This window comes from Physella acuta, unplaced genomic scaffold, assembly GCF_028476545.2.
Source record: "Physella acuta isolate Inbredline_101_S28 unplaced genomic scaffold, ASM2847654v3 ptg001311l, whole genome shotgun sequence".
In the NCBI taxonomy this organism is placed as follows: domain Eukaryota; kingdom Metazoa; phylum Mollusca; class Gastropoda; family Physidae; genus Physella; species Physella acuta.
The window spans coordinates 70,079-93,005 of NW_026732826.1; the positions used below are offsets into that span (position 1 = coordinate 70,079).

At 37.3% G+C, this 22,927-nt stretch overlaps 1 protein-coding gene across 16 annotated transcripts in view; it reads right to left on the reverse strand.

The window, feature by feature from the left end:
• LOC131958293 (nucleolysin TIAR) overlaps positions 1-22,927 on the reverse strand; it is a 62,625-nt gene that overhangs the window by 12,821 nt on the left and 26,877 nt on the right. For 14 of the 16 annotated variants that reach the window (XR_009389217.1, XR_009389216.1, XM_059323240.1 and 11 more), the window contains 3 exons: positions 6,721-6,778; positions 2,466-2,501; positions 2,010-2,097 (listed from right to left, as the gene is read on the reverse strand). Coding sequence is in view for 14 of the 16 variants with exons in the window: in XM_059323240.1 (XP_059179223.1) it covers positions 2,010-2,097; positions 2,466-2,501; positions 6,721-6,778 (182 nt within the window). In the remaining 2 variants the exon portion in view is untranslated. The remainder of the gene's footprint in view (positions 1-2,009; positions 2,098-2,465; positions 2,502-6,720; positions 6,779-22,927) is intronic. The other 2 variants (XM_059323241.1, XM_059323248.1) reach the window with 1 other exon arrangement.

Sequence of the window (22,927 nt, forward strand, 5' to 3'; positions counted from 1 at the left end):
ATCTTCAGCACCTATGAGAAAAGCAATTTTAAGTTAAAATTTTTGTTGAAAGTTATTCTTATGTAGAAAGCTCGATTGTAACTAAATGAAATTATTGAAGCAGAATATTTCATATTTTGATAGTGATAAAATAAAATGATCATATATTTTGTAAACTCCTAAATTTCAACAGTTATATTTCCATTTAATTCATTTAAAATGATCATGATGGCCCCATTTAAAATAAGACACTGATCATTTATTTTTTAATATTTTTGAATATCGTCATAAAAAAAGCACTTATGCAGTTAGCAAATCTTTAGGGCAACAGAAACAAATCTCATGAACCTACATGAAACTATACAAAATAATAATTTAAAAAAAAAAACTGTTTCAACACAAAAACCAGATCTTTAAAATCTGCAATTGTTTTTGGTGGTTATGGTTGGGAAAAAATCATTAAAATAAATCAAGTTCTCAACATATATTTAAGCTTTTAAAACATTTTTTTCATCAACAAATTCTAGATTCCACTTTTAATATTTAATAACAAAAAGAATAACTTTATTATTAATAGAATAGCAAGCTACTCATATTCAAGATATGTTATTCAATTAGTATATTAGTGTTAAGTCTTGAGATCTATTAAATTTTTGTGGTCTTTCTCCTAGGGTTGTTTGTGTGTTTGTGGTGGTTTTTCATCCACTTACATGTTAATAGGGGTGAAGATATAACATCCCCCCTTCCCCCTTTCAGGAGATCACAAATGGATGACCCCCTTGCATCCATAGGTAAGCTAGCTATCTGACAAAAAACTAAGTTCTGTCACTACACATCCTCATTATTTGCTAGCTATAGAATAACATTCAATTTAAAAGTTAAAATGTTCAATGTTTTTTAGTCAAATATATGATTACAACATACAAAAACGGCAGATGGTATTAATTACCAATACAAGAATATCAACTTAAAACAAAGATTGTACAATAATTAACTTAGTGTCTAACTCTAACAGCAGGCTATGTATTGTGCATGCTAGGTGTTTGATTATGCATTGGACCACAGTTTGTACTAAAAGTGCTATAAATATATATTGACAACAGATCAACATCGTAAAATGTGCCTTTCATAATCTGGTTATGTATACTGGGTATTTTAGAACTGTAACCAAAACAAGGTCATGGAATTTACTACCCAGGGTCTCAATGGCAAAACATTTGAGACTTTTAGTGATAACAGTTTTTAACTCTTAACAGTTTTGTTCTCACATAAGAATGAACTACAGACCGTTAGAGCAAAGACAAGTTGAAAATGCTTTTCACAATGAACTAATTAAAAAGCAATAAACCAAAAAGGGTGGATTTTTTTAATTTAAAAAAAAAAGGGGGGATTAATTACAATACAGGTCTAAAAAAAAACAACCTAAATGCACAATTAAAAACATGAAAGAACTAATTACTGTAAACACAATTTACAAAGTTTTTGAAAAAATAATAGTTTAATGCTTAGATTTCTAACTTAAATCCATATTGTAAGAAAGCATAATTATTTAATCTATATGTGGCAATAAGATTGAATATTAAAAAAAAAAATCATTTACTTTATTAAACTGATGCAGCAGTGTCTTTAGTCAATAGCTTCACAATGGTGTAAACAATTTGGTAAATATTGAGAAACTATTTAGTTTTAAAATGATTGTGTGAATGATGCTTCAAGAAAGGCAAAATACATGAAACAGTTTGGCTTCAATTTATATTTTGAGTACTTCTATATCTCCAGTTCATTGGTGTATACATATATGGACTTGTATATTTCAGCTAAGACATTGCCAAATATTTGAACTGTCATAGAGTTACAATATGATACCTGCATGAACTACATATTATAAATTTAGCTGTAATTCAGTACATTAAATACATTTGTCATAAGCATAAAAGAAACTGAGAGCAATTTTCAGAGTATTTAAACTAGTAGTTAATAGATTCAGGCCACTAATTACATACAGAGACAATTATGATTTATCAACTTACGAGATCTCGCCATAGGCAGCGAAGGCATCTCTCAGCTGATGCTGTTCAATATCGGCACTGAGGTCCCCTACAAAAACATGAAAATGTTCTGAAAAAGAAAAAAAACAAGAATAAATAAATACAGTGTTGAGAAAATGCACCACATATGCCAAATGACAGTGGTACGCTGATAATATAACAACCAGAAGTTTCCAATTTGTATGCCTAACCACCCAGTCAGACATTGAGGTGCTACATCGCGTTGTCATCTTTGTGAAAAAGTGTGTTCATATGCTGTTTAGGGTTGGTTGGGGAGTGCGTTAATATTTTCTCAGTGGAACCAGGTCAGTTGTTATAATATACATGTCCACTGACTGCTTAGGATAAACCAACTTTTGATGTTATTTTTCTTAGTGATTTAAAAAAAATAACAAAGAATGCACAATGAAAAAAGGGTAAGAAATGACTCTGACTTAACTTTCATGCCATTCTTCCAATCTGGTCGATGATAACCTGGAAGATATTCAATCTTTGTCAGAGGAAAATTTCATACAAGGGTGCTTGGGTCGAGAAAGCTCAACTTCTATCAAAACATCCCTGCAGTAGCATCAATACAGTAACTATCTACTCCTCAACACTTACTTTGCTTTTTATTGTTTGGAAAAAGCACATGCCTACTTTTATTCAGAGTTCATTCCACAAAAAATCAACTCTATTAATTTGACTGATTACAAACAGGGGCGGAACTACAGTGCCGCCAGACCCCGCAATGCGGGGGGGCCCACGACATTTAGGGGCCCACAGCCGACCAAAATCAATTTTTTATTGTTAAAAAAAATAATTTTCGTGCATTTTTGACTTGATGGATGTTTTGTAAAAAAGATTACCGTAGCTGCGGTTGGATTATCTTTATTCTATAGACACCACCCCAAGCTCTTGTATATTCTCTTTCCCTTTGTTTTTAAACCACTCTGAAAGCCGTCCTCTTTCTCCTACAATCAAACTTATCAAAGATAGGCAAACGTTCACGCCACTTCCATGACTTATTTCCCTTTTTTAAATAGTCAAATAGGGGTGCTCATAAGCTCCTTGTAATAGATTTGTACTAAACAAATTAAAAAGCAATTATTTCTCTGAATTATTATTTTTTATAAAGTACTTAAAGAATGACACTGTATAAAAAGGAAATGTAATTAAAATTAATAATATAAATTTAAAAAAAATAAAAATAAACATAACACGAGAAACCATTACTTATACAAAACTTTCATGGTTTATATTATTTTGACCGACTAGAGGTTTAGGGGTCTTATAGCAAAGATAAAATAAAACTGATTTTCACGGAACACACAAATGCACTTACACACATGACATGTTGTTGTAATTTGCTTTAATTAAAAAAAACTTTTTTTTAATTAAAACCCGACCAGGCCTGACATGAGTATCCTATGTTCGTATTTTGTGTTTGTATATATATATATATATATATATATATATATATATATATATATATATATATATATATATATATATATATATATATATATATATATATATATATATATATATATATATATATATATATATATATATATATATATATATATATATATATATATATATATATATATATATATATATATATATATATATATATATATATATATATATATATATATATATATATATATATTATATAGGGGGGGGCTAAAAAAAATTTTTTGCGGGGTGGCCCTTTTTTTCTAGTTCCGCCACTGATTACAAACCAATTTCTTAAGAGACAGGTACAGCACTTATTTGGATTGACACATTCAGCAGAGATAATTTTAGACCCTCATTAGAACAGAGTAACTGATATTTGCCTTTAGAATAGACAAAGTCTTCAACTTGGTGAAAGGAGCAAGTCATTTGTTAAAGATTAATATTATACAGGATTTACACCAAAGCTCAATTTGATGTGTATTGCCTATAGGAACACAATATGATTTGAACATTTAAATTTATTATGTTAATTGAGAAGGGGAAAAAAAATCAATCAGTTTTAGATTGTGTTGTTTTAGATTTACACCAAAGCTCAATTTGATGTTTATTGCCTATAGGAACACAATATGATTTGAACATTTAAATTTATTATGTTAATTGAGAGGGGGAAAAAATCAATCAGTTTTAGATTGTGTTGATATTAAACACAATTGCTGACTAAAGAATGGTCAACTATTTCATTTCCAGTAGTTGAATTCAATAATAGATGAAGGTTTAGGAGTTGGGTTCAAGTGACAGATAAGACGTGAGAGGATGATGATGGTGTAACCTAATTACACGCCTGGATCAGATGGGCACAGGCCATAGATCATGTGTGACAGCAGGAAGATGGCCGTGGGGAATTTCGTGAGAGCAGTGGAGAGATGGAGGGAGAGGGAGAACCAGTTCACAGTATGCACACAACTGTATCAAACCCCCAGTGCAGAATGACCGGGGGAAAATGATTAGAAACAATCAAGAAACCATTTGAGCACCGCGTGTAACAAAGACTGTATAGAGGGACCACGACAGAAAAATTATTCCACACAGACATCAGTACGTGGATACTACACAGTTTAAAAGCACCCCCCCCCCAAGCTCCGTGGGGAAAAAAACAACTTGTATTTACCATGTAGAGAAGACATCAGTGGTTTAAGTGTTATAAATCACAGGCTTGAAACAACGCTAGTTTTCAATTCCCCCCTCTCCCACACCAAGATGAATTTTTAAAAAAAACACGCGAGTGAAGAAAAAAAATGTAACCTCAATCCATATGGTCAGTCTAGGAGCTCAGATCAATGGGATGGTGCAAGCTAGAAATAAATTGTTTGACGGGTCAGGGAAAGCGGTGAGGGGAGGGTGGGGGAAGGAACAAAGATAAATGGATTCGGCATATCTATACAGTCAGTTCATTTTGGCGTAACAACATTTTCAACTTTCACTTGAGCTTTTTAATGGTGGAGAATTTATGTAAATGGCCTGATTCAGTAATCTGGACGTAAAAACCAAACAAAATCTAAATCCTATAATGATAATGCGATACAAAAGGAACGTTCCGTATGTGCTGGCTAAATAGATCACTTTTTCTCCCCGGGACGAATAAACATCTCAAATGGGGGCGGGGAGAGAAGGGGGAGGTCAGGCAACAATATATGGACAGCAACACCAAAACCGGACAATGTTTAAATGACTAAAACAACAAGTTAAAAAAAAAAAGGTATCAATTGAATGCCGTACAAACAGCTCGTTTTGGCCGCTCACACGACTCATCCTTTAAAATGTGACAGTACTGAAAGCAATAGGTAGACAGAGAAAACAATCAGGACCGGCGGTGGAGGCAAGAAGAGGGAACTAAATTTGAAGCTACATCCACTCATATTGATCAAATGTTTCCCGCACGAGATGAGCATATTAAAGCCACTTGAGTGCAGCTGAAATGAAATTGGATTTTCTCTGCTAGCCTTGTTGCCTTTAATACACATACAAGATTTTAGACATCATGCTATTCCCTTTTGACATCTACCTCGCCATCAGTAAACTACCGGAATCAACGTGGGGAGAGAGTAACTCGTCCTTAACTGGGACATTATGGTCACCAAATGAAAGCCTTGCTAACGAGGTTTTGGAGATTTTTTTTTATCTTCTTCTTTCTCCGGCTGATGACAAATTACTTTTAGATTTGTTGCTGAAATATTTACTTCAATTACTTCATGGAAACACACCACTAGGGCTTAATGCTTGATTTATTTTAATTGATGTGGGAATAAACAGTTTCACGCGGATATGATTAATGATCACACCACTGTCTCTATTGCGTGCATGCCTGGACATCCACGCGCCTATCTATGACTTGAAATAGTAGGTACAGGGGCCGTCCTTAACGCGTAAGCACGGGTACATTATACTTGACACCAGGGGAAAAAAATGGGCCGAGGATAATAAAGGGCTTCTTCATAGCGTGCTGTGTGTTTGAACCAGCGGGTCAGCGCGGTTAAATCCGAGTGTTTTATGACAGTCAGTGCGTTTAAATTTTAAGTGAAATCCATTAAGCAGGATGTGGTCAGGTAGTGTTTTTTTTGTTTTGTTTGTTAGCGGCATCAAATGAATATTGTGTGGCACAATGGGCGGGGTGTTTGCTGTGTAGCGCGGCGTATGGCTAAAAATAAAATGTATACCGCGTGAATACACCATGTTACACAGTGAGAAGAGAACCTCCCCCGAGTCCCTTGTTCGGCCAGGATGGATGACAAGGGGAGAGAAATCTATTTGAACATAGTAACAGGGATGGGTGGGGCCACGCTACACCCAGAGACGTGTAGTTTGTGCTGCCATTCTTCTATTTAATAATCTGCGCGCGATTGTCCTGTCTTGAGCAATTAACGCCAATGCAAACATCGAGGTATAGCCATTACGCTTTGGCCTGCCTGGACTAAATGCCAGACTAATTATCAACTGATTCAAAGCAAGAGAATGCCATTTGTATGCTTTGGTAATTGCAATATTTGGGAGTCATCGGGGGAGTTTGATATAGACAGGCTGCATACGAATTCACAGTAACAACCACTGCAGTATTTGTGGTTTAGGGGACATTTTATTGTTTTGGTGTATATTAATTCGGCCATCATTTTGTAATTAATGTAGTGTGGAGAAAAAATGTGCTTGTTTGACTACAAGTGTTAGGTGTGGTTTTAAAATAATAGAAACTACTTACTGCTAGTGTCCTGTTTGGGTGCCGTGCTTGGGGAAGCTGCCCAATTCACTTTCATCTCCTGTAGACAAAAACAAAAAAATTAAACAAGGGTGAACATTTGTAACAACTTCAGAATGTTCAATGAGGAGGGAAATAAAACAGATCAACTGGTACATAGACGAGACCTCGTTTACAGACTTAGGTTTAGGAGGTTGAATAGAAGCCTTTAGTATGAATACAAGCAATTGAAGCCATTCCCCCCCCCCCCCCCCCCCCTTTCCCCACCCAACAAACTGATGCTCACGGCTTAGAAGGAAGCAGGGATGACTAACAACCACATTTACCGTTTATCAGATAAATCAATACATCTTGACCTAAAAATTAATAACTCTTGAAAATGCCATTTCATACCTGTCGTTAAGTTATATTTTAAAACAAGAAAAGAAATAGGGGTGTAAATTCAACACGTTCTTATGCTTATATTGTACGCGTCTTTTTTTTTTCTCGCAATAAATCATTTCTTAATGTTTGGTTTCTAGTACTAAGATGAAATTGGATTTTCCACCAACTTGAACCCTTCTATTGGAGAGATTGGCCCCGCCCGGCGGCAATGAATGACTATCACAAGCTGCGTGCGGTTACGATCTCAACTCCAGTAAATGGACTTGCCAATGAACTGAAGAGTTCTTTTAATTTCACAAGCCTTATTGATACAGACAAACTATTAACATCAGTGGTGATTTCTCTTGTATCTCATTTCATTAGGGAACAGTTTGAAACAAGGACAGCTCTGAAATAGTATGGCTTTAAAGTATCACTGGTTAAACCCAGGCTCGACTGATTGATAGAACTGTTTGCAAACTGAAAGAGATTTTTTAAGAGCCTGACATTGAGTTAAATTAAATCAAATCGCCATAACGCAACCTCTAAGCGTGAGAAATACGCACGCACATATCCTGAAAGCAGCCTTGGACAGCTTGAACATTCTCAATTTCGGTTGGAATATTTTTCTTTTTCAACAAGGCTCCAGCGAGAAACTTTTTCCCTCTTTTATTTCAACATTTCCTGTCAATCTGGCATACAGTGTTAACATGTCCATAGGCTTTTCCTTATTGTGCAGGAATTTAAGTAAAGCTGAACAAGCTGTCATTTTTATAATGTAGCTCTCCTACAGATATTTCCCGACAACGTTGACGTGATGGGGAGAGAAACTCTTGCACTCGTATAAATTATAAAGCGCTAATCTCTAAAATATTGACAGAACACAAGACCACTACTCGCCTGCTGTTTATGAACACAGCATTGAGGATGATACACAGTGAGAAATATAAAAGTTTTGTATTTTTAAGTCAACCCATTACAAAAAGATTTGGAAGATTCAAACATCGTAAAGTAAAAGCACAGCATGATGCTAGGCTGTGTAGTTCCAGTCAGTATCACTTACATAATGTAGTGACAGCTGTGAGCATGAATGATTTCTGGAACCAAACTTGGTTCATTCGACCCCCTTGGGCGAACTAGAGTACTTTGAGAATGTTGAACACTACAAGATTCTATGTAATTGATATTTTTCAGGAATCTATACATTACATTTAAATTATTAAATAAGTGTCTCTATGTCCCGATGGGAGGGGGACATTGAGGTTTAAATTAAACGTTACTCGCTATACGCAATCATCTATCAGAAAAAAAAATATTCTGGTACTTGGCTAGATTGAGATGATCAAACATCGTTCGAGTCGATGACCATTAATTTAGCCTCAACCCACCAGGAGCAGCTAAGCTGGACAGATGAAATGTGACTTGGTTTCCCTCCAAATTGTAATGCCATTACCAGCACCTCTGAGTAGTCTCTAGTCTTCATGTTTTAAAGAAGCTTATATTTTAAAGTATCTAGTCTGGGGGGAAGCTTCCAATCGATGTTTGCGCTTGTCTAAAGTATCTAAGTAAACATTAGGATAGCTGCTGCTGTGTACGTCTGACCCAGCCGACATAGATCTAACCGACGAACTTGTACTTCAAACATCATCTCCATCCGAATGGGACTCAAGCAACCATAAACTCGGCTTTCTTTCAATGGATCAGAACAACAAAGATTACACGCGAATCAAAGCATTAATAGCGTCCAGTGGTGGAAAAAAAAAAAGCTCAACCCTAGAGCGCAACATTTCCAGCGAGCCTAACTAACTCATTTATCATTTTCAAACATAAACAATGTTTGCACCTTCTAGCTGAGCAGGATATCGATCCCCAGCACACACTCAACAATTGCTCTAACTTGGTGAGCTGTTCTTGCTCACGGTTAACCAAAAAGCAAGGTACATAAACATGAACGTGTTGGGGGGGGGGAGCCGGTGGTCTGAAGGAGATGCTGAGTAGTGTACACAGGCCGTCACGTTGAACTTTAGTCACGTTTTAGATACACACAGAATTCAATCATCGAGTCTGTGAAAATAGATACGGTCATGGCGAATTTAACCCCCACAAGCTAATGTACCAAAAAATAATCAGTAGCTTCTTACTTTAAATCGATACAGTCTTACGTTACAGTCCCATTTTGTGATTGAAATGTTGTAAAACTAAAACCACTTAAAGCAAATATAACGGGAGGGTGGAAATGGTGGCGAGTGGTACTCTATTGCATAATTGCATTATTCATGACCTTGTTCAAACTATACCCGCCACCAGCACACGGCAGAAACAATGTCCCTACACAAATCTACATGCAAGATACTGGATCACTTCAGACCAGGCTTATCAAATATTTAACTCACTTGAAACGATCAAGAGAATCAAATCAATCAATTATTTCTTTTCGTTTTCATTGGGTTTTTCTTTCTCTTCCATCTTGTAAAAGCGTGTTTTAAACCCGAACTACACGATCTTTATGAAATAAAGAGCGACAATTAAAACTGCAGCAAGCGTGTGGGCTCAAACAGGCGGTGACAAAGATGACACATCAACAGGCACGAATTCTAAACTAACCCTGGTCGTGTGTGTAAATTAACAATCATGGAGACTTGTATGAAAAACTAGCCCAACGGAAATGGCAAAGACAGATACAACTCTGCGCTGGAAATGGCGGAAATCGGTCTATTGTCAGGGCCCTGCCGGTTATCCGAGCTGAGAACAAGGTACAAAGGTTGGCAGAAAAGGAAAACAGTTCCATGCACAAACGTTATGCTGTATGGACACGTTAAGGCACTAGCACACTTTTTAATTACAACACTGGGGGAACTACATGAACCGCGAGAGCAGAGGTTAGATTGTCAGCTGAGTACTACAGGAGATGGAAATGTTGCAGTAGACTAGAATCTTTTATTTAAAACAGCATACACAATTTTGTTAATATCTTAGTTGATATCACGTATTGTTTTAAAATTGTCTACCTCCAAGTGATCATGTATATGTATACTTATATGTATATATATATATACACATATATATATATATACACACATATATACTTTCATATACACATACATATAAATGTATTCATATATATCGTTTTTTTAGACGTGTATCAGTATTTTAGAACAACACATCGAAGCTGTGTTGAAGTAAAACAAAACTGGCTTTTAAAAAAATGGGGCAAATATACACTCGGGTAAATGGTCACCTTTGATTATAATAGCGCGACTGCTAGACTTGGAGCTCAGTGACTGGCAACAGAAATGTCCATATCGATCCTAACCAAACTAGATTAGAGATGGATTAGATATAACAATAAATCGAAACCCCGTTGAGTCTTCATGATTTTATCACTAAAGCAAAGGACGTGGATGTGAACAAATGGAACAACGACGCGAGACGAAACCAAAAACACATGTCCGAACTGGAGTTGTTAAAACAGCGACGTGTTCGCCTAGAATCAATAGATGGATGGAGGGGGTTGATTATGTATATGATATGATTAATCGCATGAGGTAGAGTTGCGGGCTGTTGTTTGCCAGTAGTAGGGCGCATTTTAAAATGCTAAAATCTAGTTTTTAAAGCCTGTGTTATATACTTTAAAACAAAGCTACGTGTATTATATATATATATATATATATATATATATATATAAACACACATATACATATATATATACACATACATAGATATACTCATATACATATATATACACACATATACATATATATATACACATATACATAAACAAAAAACAATACATCAATGTACATATCTATTCTCTAAATTGCGTCAACATTTCCCCCCCCCATCTAATTACACTACTGTGTAAAATTTGAATTTTATTCTGCCAAGATAGGAAGGGGTTAAAAAAAAAGTATATTCTGTTTGTATATGTGAAGTGGTTAAAAATGTGAGGGAGTAGTGGGTCAAAAAGATATTCTTGATTGCGAGGTTGGGTTGAGAGCGACATCCGCTCATTGATTACAGAGTCATCTGATCAGATTGTGAGCCGGGCCAAATTCAATTAGAGCATTTGCACACACACAGCTGTAACCCAATCGAATGAATTAATGGCGAGGTGTAGGGCCTTACATGACGACAATATGCTCTTATTTGCCTCATGTCAGCCCTTGTGCCCCAGGTGCAGAAGAAAACATTTGGAAAGAAAATTAACGTTTCTAGATTGGTGGGGCTTTTGGCTGAATTGATGCTTAAACCAACACTGCAATACGATCTGTGTACACTGGTTGGTTCAACAACAGATACATGCTAGGCGATGCCTGGACTACAAGGCAGACGTTCAATACTAAAAACAAACTGCACTGCTTGTGTTTTTATAACATATTTAATCAACGAAACCATGTTGTATGTGTGCCCATGTTCACAAGTGCTCATACACGTTTTAAAAACTAAAGAAAATTGTGACTTGAATGAAATGTGATAGTAAACAACCTTAGCGTGGGTATAAATGGACACTTTTCTACCGATAAAGTTTAAAGTATGAACTCAAGACAGTATTAGCCCTCAAGAGCAAATGATGAATTAAAAACTAAATGAAAACATTGTTTCGTCCCTAAACGTTAAGGGAGCTAATGATATCCAGTGTATTAATTTTGATGAAGCACCGTGTTCACAGGAGCATATAATAAACATGAATTAAGCAGGCAGGGTACATCATTTGCATACTTCCCCAAGTCATTAGCCTGAATTAAAGGATTTCGCCGTGCCAATAAATATCGCGAGAGAACAAAACGGCGCTACATCCATCTTCCGATACCCCCCGTCCACATCCATAAAGAGGATTCTTATTTTATCTTTGACTTTTGAGCTCCCCACTCTCTGTCATCTCATTTATACTGTCAGTAACGGCTTTGTGGGGTGTTATGTGAGGTGGGGTGTAAGGGAGGGGGAGGGGGGATGTTTTTAAAATGAAAACTAACATGGCAATCGTGTAAAAAAAAAATTAACCAAATCTTTTAAAGCATTTATTTTCCTTGACAAAATAAACACAACAAAAATATTGGTAGTAATGCAGTTTAAAGAGCGTCATTTAAACACCCTCCAACTCAACAGGCTGAATATTTGATAACAAAGCCTGTAGTTTCAAATGAAGCAGCGTTCATTTATCAATCATCGGGTTCACGGTATAAAAACTGCCAACAATTTTTTAGCCCATTCCTCCGCTATGAAATCAAGCCTATCCCCATTAATCTATGATGCACACTGGAGTCCGTGTCATCACGTTCTGTAATCGGTATCCGAGTGCTCTGGGAACCGTGTGCAGCAGTTTCAAGCCTCTGAAGCACATTGAACCCAACCTTGTGCACCCACATCCATCACTAGAGAAACTTCTACCAAGGCTTCGTATATCATTACAGTGTGGAGGTGGTTCAGTGATATGTTGACAACGTACCAACAGTGCATGCTCGAGCTGGACAGTAGGGGCTGACCTACAAGATTTGTTTAATGACTTGGCATAGGATGAGTCAATCAAGAGAACCACAAGACGGCTGCTTCCTCTCAAACGAAACCATCAAATGGAATTAAACATGTGCAAGCAACAGGAGGAGACCAAAGAAAAACGGCATCGAGAGGAGCCAGAAGAGAAAAAAAAAAGAGCAGCCTGGCTCCCGACAAGGCAGGAAAAAGACGGAAGTATGGATAAAACTAGTGTCCAGTGATCGAAAAGTACTCACTTTCCCCGCGCTGACATCTCGCCCTTTCCTTACCCCCCATCCATCCTCGATTATTTCATTCTTACTTAAAGATTGATCGGTAGAAAACTTGTGAAGCTCTATCTTTATCTTGTCTCACCCAAGAAGACAAGCCTGTGAATTTTGTCTTCTTCATGCACTTAAAAGGCAGCTGTAGACCGACAGGCTAATGGACATGACATTGCCCCTGACAGACACAGAATCAAGCGGTCCAACTCCCGCGGGGATTTTGGACCATAGAGGTTGCGCGTATTTATTTCCCACATTTAGCTAAGTGTCACATTACTTTAAATAAAGATGAAAAAAAAAGGCATTCAGCAAATAAGTTAATTTTAAAATATGTCTGGCAAAAAATAAACCTGATATAAATTCACTGGAATAAATACATTTAAAAAAAATGAGAAACTAATAATCCACTCGATGAATATGTTTCAGATAGAAAATATTTTAATAGATCTAAATACATTACACTTTAAAACAACAAAACAAAACAACTTTACATTCATGTTGTGGAATCAATGCTAGAATAAAGCAACCAATAATATGATAAGGGCCCTATGCTAGCACTGCTTAGCATTACTCGCTTTAAGTGTTTCATTAGTGTGACAGTAAAAATAATTGCATTTAATCGATGGGTCTTTCCTCTTTTTCGGGATCGAACACTGTAGACAATAACGGTTACATGCCATTTTAAAAAAATCAAACTATTCGATTTTCCCGTCTAATTTTAGTATCGACATTTTAAAATGTTCCTTTAAATTCGAAATGTATCTATAATTATGGCACCAGATGTTGCTTATAGTTAAAAGCAATGATGTGTACACTCCTTCATATCTACACATTTGAACAACACGTGTTGCCCAGCCCGTGGGAGGTCTTTGATTCAAACCTTTATGTTACTTTTTCAAAACACACGTAAACGTTTGAAACCGAACATGTCATTCCAGCAGTCGTAACGAGTATCATCCAATTTTGATCAAAAGAGGAAATATCGCTGGAGACATAATTTTGCTTTTTTTTAAACTGAGGGAAAATTTTAAAAAGGGGGGAATGAAATATGCAAATTATTGAAACTAAAAGTTGAATGTCAGGCTGTGCGTGCCACGGTGCAATGGTTTGAGAAAACCAACATCATTGAATCGTGATTTCTCAGGAGAGGAAGAACCGTGTATCCGGAGAATACATCACTCGAGTTCAATGCATAAAACAGAAGATACGAGAGAGAGCTGGCCCTTTTTAAGGCCGTGAGGGAGCCTCTATCATTTAAACATGTAATCACTAACTCAAATTGGAAGTTCAAATGTATTATTTGCCAGGGAACTCCATTTTTTAACACCATATTTAATTACTATGCTAAGATGAAAACGAATTTGAATGTATATTTAGTTACTCTTTTGGTGAGCAGTGTTGAAATGTGGGGGTGTACACAGCGTTAAAATCAATTGGGTTTGGCAGGCCTGGTTAAGTAGATGTTAATGTATTTGGGTGGATAAAGTGAAAACCAGCACACTGGCGAGGTACTTTTAACTCTCTAGACCTGGTCAAGTAGATGTGACATGTATGGGTATGGATGGATGAAGTGTGACAAGCACACATGTGTGGTAGTTTTTTCTCTCTAGAGTTGGTCGCTATTACTCGCTAGACTGCCAGAAACATGGTGGTATGCATGTGTAGTTGAGTGGACCGGGGACATAGAGATCAAACACAATTCTTTGGCTACCATCGTTCTATTGATTATCCTCACCACTCGTTTCTTTTACAAATAGACCATAAAACACATGCGTGAAGCCACAAAAGCCCGTTATGTCTGCATTTTGTTTAAACACGGGGACGTATGATATTTTAACAGTGTTTGCTTTACTGTTTTAGTATCTGAAATCATCAGTGAAAACAGCATTACAAGAATACCCAAACCCACTTTCCACGAAAAAAAAATATGATAAATCTATCATATGAAATAGCTGGGAAATGACGAGGGATGGCAATGATGTATTTCATAAAGGTATATAATGACCTTTACCATTACAATAGAACCAGTTCTTGTATTGATCCAATGATTTCTAACTAAAAAAAAACCTTATACCGTGCCAGACGGATGGGAAAAAAAGGGTTGGGTGCCCAATCCAATAAATGTGTCAGAAGGCGAGTGACAAAGATCTAATCATGACAGACTGTATACAAGTGAAGCGGACAATAAAATTAAGGGCGTGCATTGCATTATTTAGTTTACCATAGGATCCTATGTACACTAACTTTAACAAACATACGAAATATATCAAGCTAACCTAAATAAAAACAACGGATACAATAAAGCAATGTTGTGAATTCATCGTTTGTTTAAGTGAATATAAGGGAGTATAAAAAAAAAAAGGATCGAAGACGAGATAGCGGGGCAAGTGTGCTGGTTCCAAGTAATCACGAGTTTTAATATTGAATTTAATATGCAGGAAGGAGCAAGGAGGCGGGAACAGGAAATGAATCCAGACTTTCCCAAAATTCTCAATGCAATACGCAATGCCTAAATGCTTGCAAGATTGTCATGCAAGCTTTCGAGATTCATCGAGTACTAAAAAATATTCTGGACATCTCAAAGAACCATAATTTTGTTGATAGATTCTTCCCCTAAAACGCAAAGGGAGAAAATGGTTACCTCAACGTGTTAACTCCCTCATCAAGTTATCATGCATCGGCTGTTTTGGTCTCAGCATATTCATATTTCATGGCGTTTAATAGGCCACAGGGGGAGGCCATATGTTGCTAGGGAATAGCACTAAACTGTTCCAGGCAAGTCAAGAATTATTAATAATAATCATTGGAAATAAGACTCCTGAGGTTAGGGCCCATCGCGAAATGGGTGTGTTCTTGGGCGACATCCCCGCTCTAAAGCCCCTTCTCATTATGTAAAGGGGTAACAGAAGTGAGATGCTGCATAATTTCGATGATAGCCATCTACCAGAACTTGGACTAAATAAACATCAGACTCAGGAGACACACACCCTCAGCAGGAAGTTAAATTCGTTAGCATCAATATTCTAAAAACGTTAAATACAGTGCATTTAAGTGGCAAATATTTTCAGCATCTACCCTATCTAGAGAAGCAATAATACAACCATCAACTGGCTGTTTGGTTGGACTGGCTCGGCAGATGGAAACCTTTCCACTAGTGTTTGTTTCCCTCTCTAATAACATCTGGGTCAAGCTATCCCCAGTGTACACTAGTCTTGTTTCAGCTAGCCCCGTCAAGACAATTTTAGCTCGAAACAATTTCAACGGGATACTAAAATGGTTCCGTGTTAATTCAATGCTTTTACCAGTTATTTTTTTATTGCTTTACATCGGAGACCCAAGGAGAATTCACTCAATGTTGATGTAATTGAGCTTAGTCCCTTCTCTAAGTTGTCACAGGCGATAGCTTAACTTGAAATAAAACAAACGCTACCTCCAAGTTAAGATAGCAGTAAATAGTATCAGCTACACACAAGGTTTAAGTGCATTACAAGATCGGTAAAAAAAAAGGGGGGGGGGGACTCCTTACAATTACGAGTCAATTGTTTTTTAAAAAAACGCGTGCTAGGTTATAATTTTAGAAACTGTGTATAATGGGGAACCTCGTGTTGAAATATTGTTAAGACTGAAGGGAGGAGGTGTGAAGCCCAAAACAATACCAGTTGATATGACGCGTGTCATGTGAGTGTATAGAATAATGCTAATAATTGACTTGTACTTGACGAACGTTACACAAGAAATACATTATTTAGAGATTATCTTAGGTATAAAACTCGGAACATAAGTCACAGAACATTTATAGTCGCGCATTCATTTCCCAAGCCAAATTCCAAGCCTATGCAAAAATTGGTTTCACTGGGAGGTCAGCTGCATAATCGAAAGGCAGTAAAGGACAGCATCTCTATGAAGACTTAGAAATCAATTTGGGCGAGATCTGTAATTGTGGGGATTTTGTCACTGGGGAAATTACTGACGAGGTTTGCATGGGCAAGAGGGACGGGTAAAACTTGCCATCACCTCCATTTTAAGTGCCCCTCTCTTCCAAATCTATTTTTTTCCCAGGGAAGATTCTGTTTGTCGATAGATGATGATTCCAGGTCCAGGCAGATAGACAAGAGAATGTTATTGGAAATAGATTTGAACGTCAAATAAGTGTGGGTTCTGGTGGACGGGCTAAGCTGGATGGGGCCGGTGAAAATAATTCATGAGGAACATGACAACAGACAACAGAGCTGGGCCGCTGCTTTGGGTAGGCTCGTGCCTCCCGCTAATGCCATCCGGCTACCTTTTGGTGAATGCCACCTGCCAGCCATCAGCGCGCCCGGGGGAAATCATTGATCAATAATTGACGAACCTTGCGTGACAAAAAGAACCCATTTCCCCTCTAACGTTCGTTTGTGGCCAATGGTGCGGACATCGCTCACAACGACACTTTACAATGGCGTTTAGTGTGCCATGTTCCTGACGTAACAAGCCCCTAAATATAAACATTGCAATAAATTGCTATGAGTAAATCAACACTCGTTATCAATTACTAATAAAGTAATTGTCCAATTCTTCGCATGTCGGTATCATTGTGTCAACTGATGCTATTGCTACGCAACATTTACATTTAGGAAATGAGCAGTTAACGATAGCGAGAGCTTTACTTTTTTTTTTTTAGCGACTCCCACCTCTCCAGTCATTGGCTAGCTTTGTTTATAATATACAACAATGTTCATATTACCACTTTAAAATGGCTTTAAATGTGAGCATTAAAATGCTCCATTAAAATAAAGTATAAAAAAAGAGTATTGATGTTCCATTAAACATTCAGCCTTGAAGTAGTGCTGTAAAAATACAAGATATCCAGGAACAGGGCTTATACCACAATGGGCCACTGAGGCAATGAGGCGCTAATAGGTATTTAATTATTCACGTTTCCTCTGCTTCCAGTGGGTTGAAAACAAATTGAGAAACGGTCGCCACACACAGTTGTCCCGATCCAAGGTTATAGATCCATTGTATCTCAACTACTCACCAGCCAATAGCAGGGCAGGGCCAAGTCAAAAACAAACACGCGCCAAACTGGAAATGTGATTACACACTGACCTTTCACACATTCCTTTTAAATACAAGTATGCTGGTATACTCTGGTATACACTAGGTGTGCGTTTATCATTACAAAACTTGGCTTATAGATCTGTCTAAGGCTTAGTAAAGTGGAATTACTTTACTCATTGCGTAGATACGCTGCTAGAAAGCTAAAATATTAAGAACAATTAACATTTTAAAAACTGTACACAGACGAGCTGGTTAATTTACTTAAGTTTTATTTCAGCAGCTAAGTGTATTCGTCTCATATCGGCTGCTAAAGACCTATTCAATTACAGGCTGGCATGAGGCTGCTAAAGAAAATATGCCAACTGTAAATGTCACATTAAATTACCCCGTGTATAGGCATCAGTACTTACTGCTTATTGTGTTCGGCGTGTGTAATTAAACGGGCTGCAAAGAAAGAAAAGCGATGCAAACGTTCAGGGCATTAAAACCCCAAACTATTATTGCAATATCCCCCAGGCTCGCAATGTGTTTACTACACACTGTGTTTACCATAAACGTGTAAAAGATATCTTACAGCTGTTGACAAATCAAGATAGATTTAGGCCCGGCTATTACACATAGCACGTTGATTACACAATTGTTAATTCAAATCAGATAAGTTTGAACAGCTAGACGTTATAAAAATAAATGTATCAAAATACAAATTATCGAACAACAAATTCAGTATTTTGTTACCTACACTAAACAAAGATACCAGAGAAAACAATTGATATTTCAAATTAAAATGAATTTAGATGAAAAAAATTGGAGCGTGCTAAAGTGCACTCTCTTTGGTTCGTCTGGTGCCAAAATCTGTGATCTTTTAAGCTCGGGACCATATTGCCTTAATGTCATTAGGTTAGCACGTAGTGCATTATACATGGAAAGCAGGAAGAGGAGAGGGAGAATTATTTTTCATTTGGATTTGAAAAAAAACCTGAACAACGTTTTTATATAATTTAAATGTGCATTTTCGTCAGGAAATCGAGATTTAAAAGCAAGTTGGTGCCTGCACGAACTACGAATAATTTATGCCAATGAGAATTAATACGTTCCAGCAGTTAAGCAGTATAAAACACAGAGCTGGTGATCTTGCTAACGTTAGAAAGCGTCCTTTACCCCCACCCTTAAAACCCAACTAGAGATACTAAAGTCGTCTAATAAAACAATCACAATGCACACTATGTTTAATCGTGTAACACAAAGCCGGATAACCAAAAGAAAAGGTATAGAGTTGATAGTCAAGGTGGATAAAGAATAATGTAGTAGTAGCCCCGTGAGGCACACTTAAACGTGTGTGTTATCGGTGTGTTATGGCTAACTACTTAATGAACTCGGGCTTCAAGTATATTAGCGTGTATCGAAAACGTATGAAAAATATCGAGCTGTAATAAAAACTCTGCCCCTTGTGACGCCAGTGGAGTTGCGATTGATTTTAGCACAGGTTCAGACAAGATCAACAGTCCTCCGTCATTCAATATAAACAACTTAAACAGATCTTTTCACTAGCCTAAGTGCTTCTCTTTCATTTTTCCCCCTCTACCCGCAACCAAATCTGTGTGTTCCTTTTCTCTAGGCCAACATTTATTACTGCGTGCTAAGAAATGACAGATTATCCAAAACATTCGCGCCCCTGTGCCTGGTATTCATAAATCTATTGAAACGGTCCAAATTGAAAAGAGGTTTACTTTTCGATTAGAAATGAAACGGTTATAAGAACCACCAGGTCCTAGGGTGAGAAAGAAACGACGGTTCTCGTTCTGTCAAGCTGCCGGGACCAGTAACGTCCGGGCTATCGCAAGATCACGTGACACTTCCATTAACATAATTTTAAAGAATGGGGATATTAAATTACTGGCGGTTTAATTTTTGCTAGATGAAACTGTTAATTTTCTAAAATAAAAGATAACATTAAACGATATAAAAAAACATGTTAAAATAAAAGGGATATCATGTTGGAAATACTGGTACATAGACATTGAATGACAGCAAGGAAGTGTGTAGAATCTTTTTATCTTGGGCCAGTCTTCAGGTGCTCTGACTCTGTAGCCGTGTAACCCCAACCGATTCTAAAGGGGGCGAGGAGAGGGGTGAATCTTGGAGGGGAAAAAACTCGGAATATCGTTATGAAAGAAGCGGTGGCCTGCTTAAGTTACTCGGAGGGAAAGAAATCAATAAGAAAGAGTCATAAATACAACATGTCCACCAAGAAAAGATATGTGGAAGATGGTTTTATTCTTAGTAGAATGTTAAACATGGTTCAAATGGCTTTCAGGATTAAATACAAAAGGTCCTTATTAAACAAATAAAAATGTATGTGTAAAAAGATAAGTTAAACTACAAAAATTATCTCGAGTTCACCAAACGCTAAAGAAAGAAAAAATCAAATGAACGCGGATATATTTGAAACTAGGACAGCTTTCTGTCCCAACCTGTTAATCACATCGCATAACAGGTTAAGCGACCCTACACACCAGTCGATATGTCGAAACGAACTGGTTTTCAAAAGTACCTTTAGAATATGCAGGCAGTAAATTGTAAGGGCGAGGAAGGAAATGGAAGGGTGGGGAAAGATCGAGAGTGGGTTGTATAAAATACGTGTTTAACAACAGACGTTTTTTTAAAAAGGTAAAAAGCATATAAGTGAAATAGAAAGCCGATAGCAGCAGGATAAGGCTCGCCTCGGCAGTCGTGTCTGTTTGACCTGGGAACTAAACGTTGGTTATACATAGTCAGTCATGTATACACATGATTTTTTTTTAGAGAGGAAGTCAAATCGTGTTCGGCGTTGTCACACACTCTACAACTTTTAGCCGGCGTGGCATTCATTAGTGGAAAGAATAAAATCGACTCATTAACATATTTTATATTTTTAACAAGCATTAAAAACCTTAATACCTGGCAGTAGTTTTCTCCTAACAAATTAAACTTGAACGTTAGGGAATGGGGAAATGTTTTATCAGCTACCGGACAGCTTTTAATTGAAATCCCCCTACACCCCCTCCCTCCCCCATTTTACTCTTAATGACATTGTAGTAAAATATAGAAAAGCGGGAAAATCTCGTGAAGAAAAAAAAATCATTAATATCCGGGCATTTCTATGCAATGCAGATGTTAAATCTAAGCAAATCGGTAACGTGAATTAATTAGACGAACATATTAAGGTAGAAACAGATGTGTGTTTGCAGTAATTGAATCTCTCTCCACATCAACCCGGACAGAGCATTTACAGTCCGATGGCGATTTAAAATAACTGTCCTCCTTGTTTAAGTAAAGTTACAATCAATACCGGAGCCAGTCGATTTGAAAAGCTCACGTTCGCCTTTTATGAAGCGGTAGATAAAAAAAAAATTAACGCACCATTGGGTTGATCCAGTATCAAAGGAAACATTCAGGCCAAGTAGAAAAAAAAAATATACGAGGACTGATGTTTTTAAAAGTTTGGAATGAAAGAAAATATCAGGTCAAAATGACTAGTTGGAGAGTGAATAAGACGGTCATTAAACAAATCAAATAGCAGCGACCAGCCTGCAAGACGTAGACCACAACGCTGTGCACAGGTCTAAGCTTATCGCCCGAGTACTTGTGAAAGCTGAAAATGTTAAACATATCAACCGCCTCTGTTTATACAGACAAGATCGAATTTTCGCCATTTACTCTGTTATTGAAATCAATTTGAAAGGGAGGAAAGTGGTGATTGCTAAAGCTATCGATCTTGCTTTTCAACGACCCTATTCAACGAATGATTTTTGTCGTGTCACCCAACAAACATATGACTGATGACAGAGTACACTTGCCAGAGCGCAATAAGCGAGGCCCTACAGCCCAACATTCCAGCACCCGGACTTAAGTGTCTGTGTAGGAAACGTATCAAAACAATCGTGTCCTGCCGGGTCAAAGCTTCACTATCTCGATCAAACACGGGCACCTCTACACGTTAGTGCATCAGTTAAAACAAAACGCCTCAACTCGACTTTAAAATGTAACTACCTTTAGCCTGTACCACCCCCTGGGGACTTTGAATTTGTGGATATTCAGAACATGAAGTTTTGCGTTACTCATATGTCCACCTGTCGCCACAAGTGGCAGCCCATACGCGTTATACTTGAGCAGTCACACACATGTTGTGGCTTTGTTAGAAAATAATCACTAAATGTTTTTTTACTGTGTTCATTTTCAGCTGTGTTGATCGGGGACACAGCCCTAAACGCGTGTCAAAGAAGCGCCCAATCAATGATAACACTTGCTTAAACCGCCTCTAGGTGTGGGTGGCAAAGACAGAGCTCTCAATTTGACGACTATTTAACAAAGACAACAAGTGACCTATTTCAGCCGTCGACTGACTGCTCGCTAATGACTTCACACAACAAAAATGATAAAGAAACAAAGGGAACGTGACCACCTGTTCAATGATACGTCCATTGGAGTCTGTATGGTGGCTGTGTGTAAGGCACTTTTCTGAGCGACTGGAGCTCAACAACAGATGACGGTTGATATGAGACAACACGTTTCGACAACCACAGCTAGATAATAGACATACAAATGTCGCATAAAACTCGAGCTGTACACGGCTACAATTAACTACATTTAGCCTAGTCGTTAACACAGCCAGGACTTACTGCTTTTTAATTTTCTAAAGCGTCTGTTTGTTTTTCCTATACTAATCAAAAGGGCAGAAGATTGTATTAACTCCTGGAGCCAGAGAAGTTAACGATTTTAAATGGATAACGCTTAATTATTAATATGAACCTTGGAGAAATAGGCTAGGCTGGAAACTGTTGGATCAAAGCGAAAATCTCCCCCCCCCCCCCTCGGTGGAATATTTAGCATATTAAATAGGTTGATCTAAATGTATCATTTAGCCTTAAATGTGTCTGGCTTGACTATATGTTTGTATGCTTGTATGTGTGTGTGTAAGTATGTATGTAGGCCTATGTGTATGTATGTAGGCCTGTGTGTGCGTGTGTGTATGTATGTATGTATGTATGTATGTATGTATGTATGTATGTATG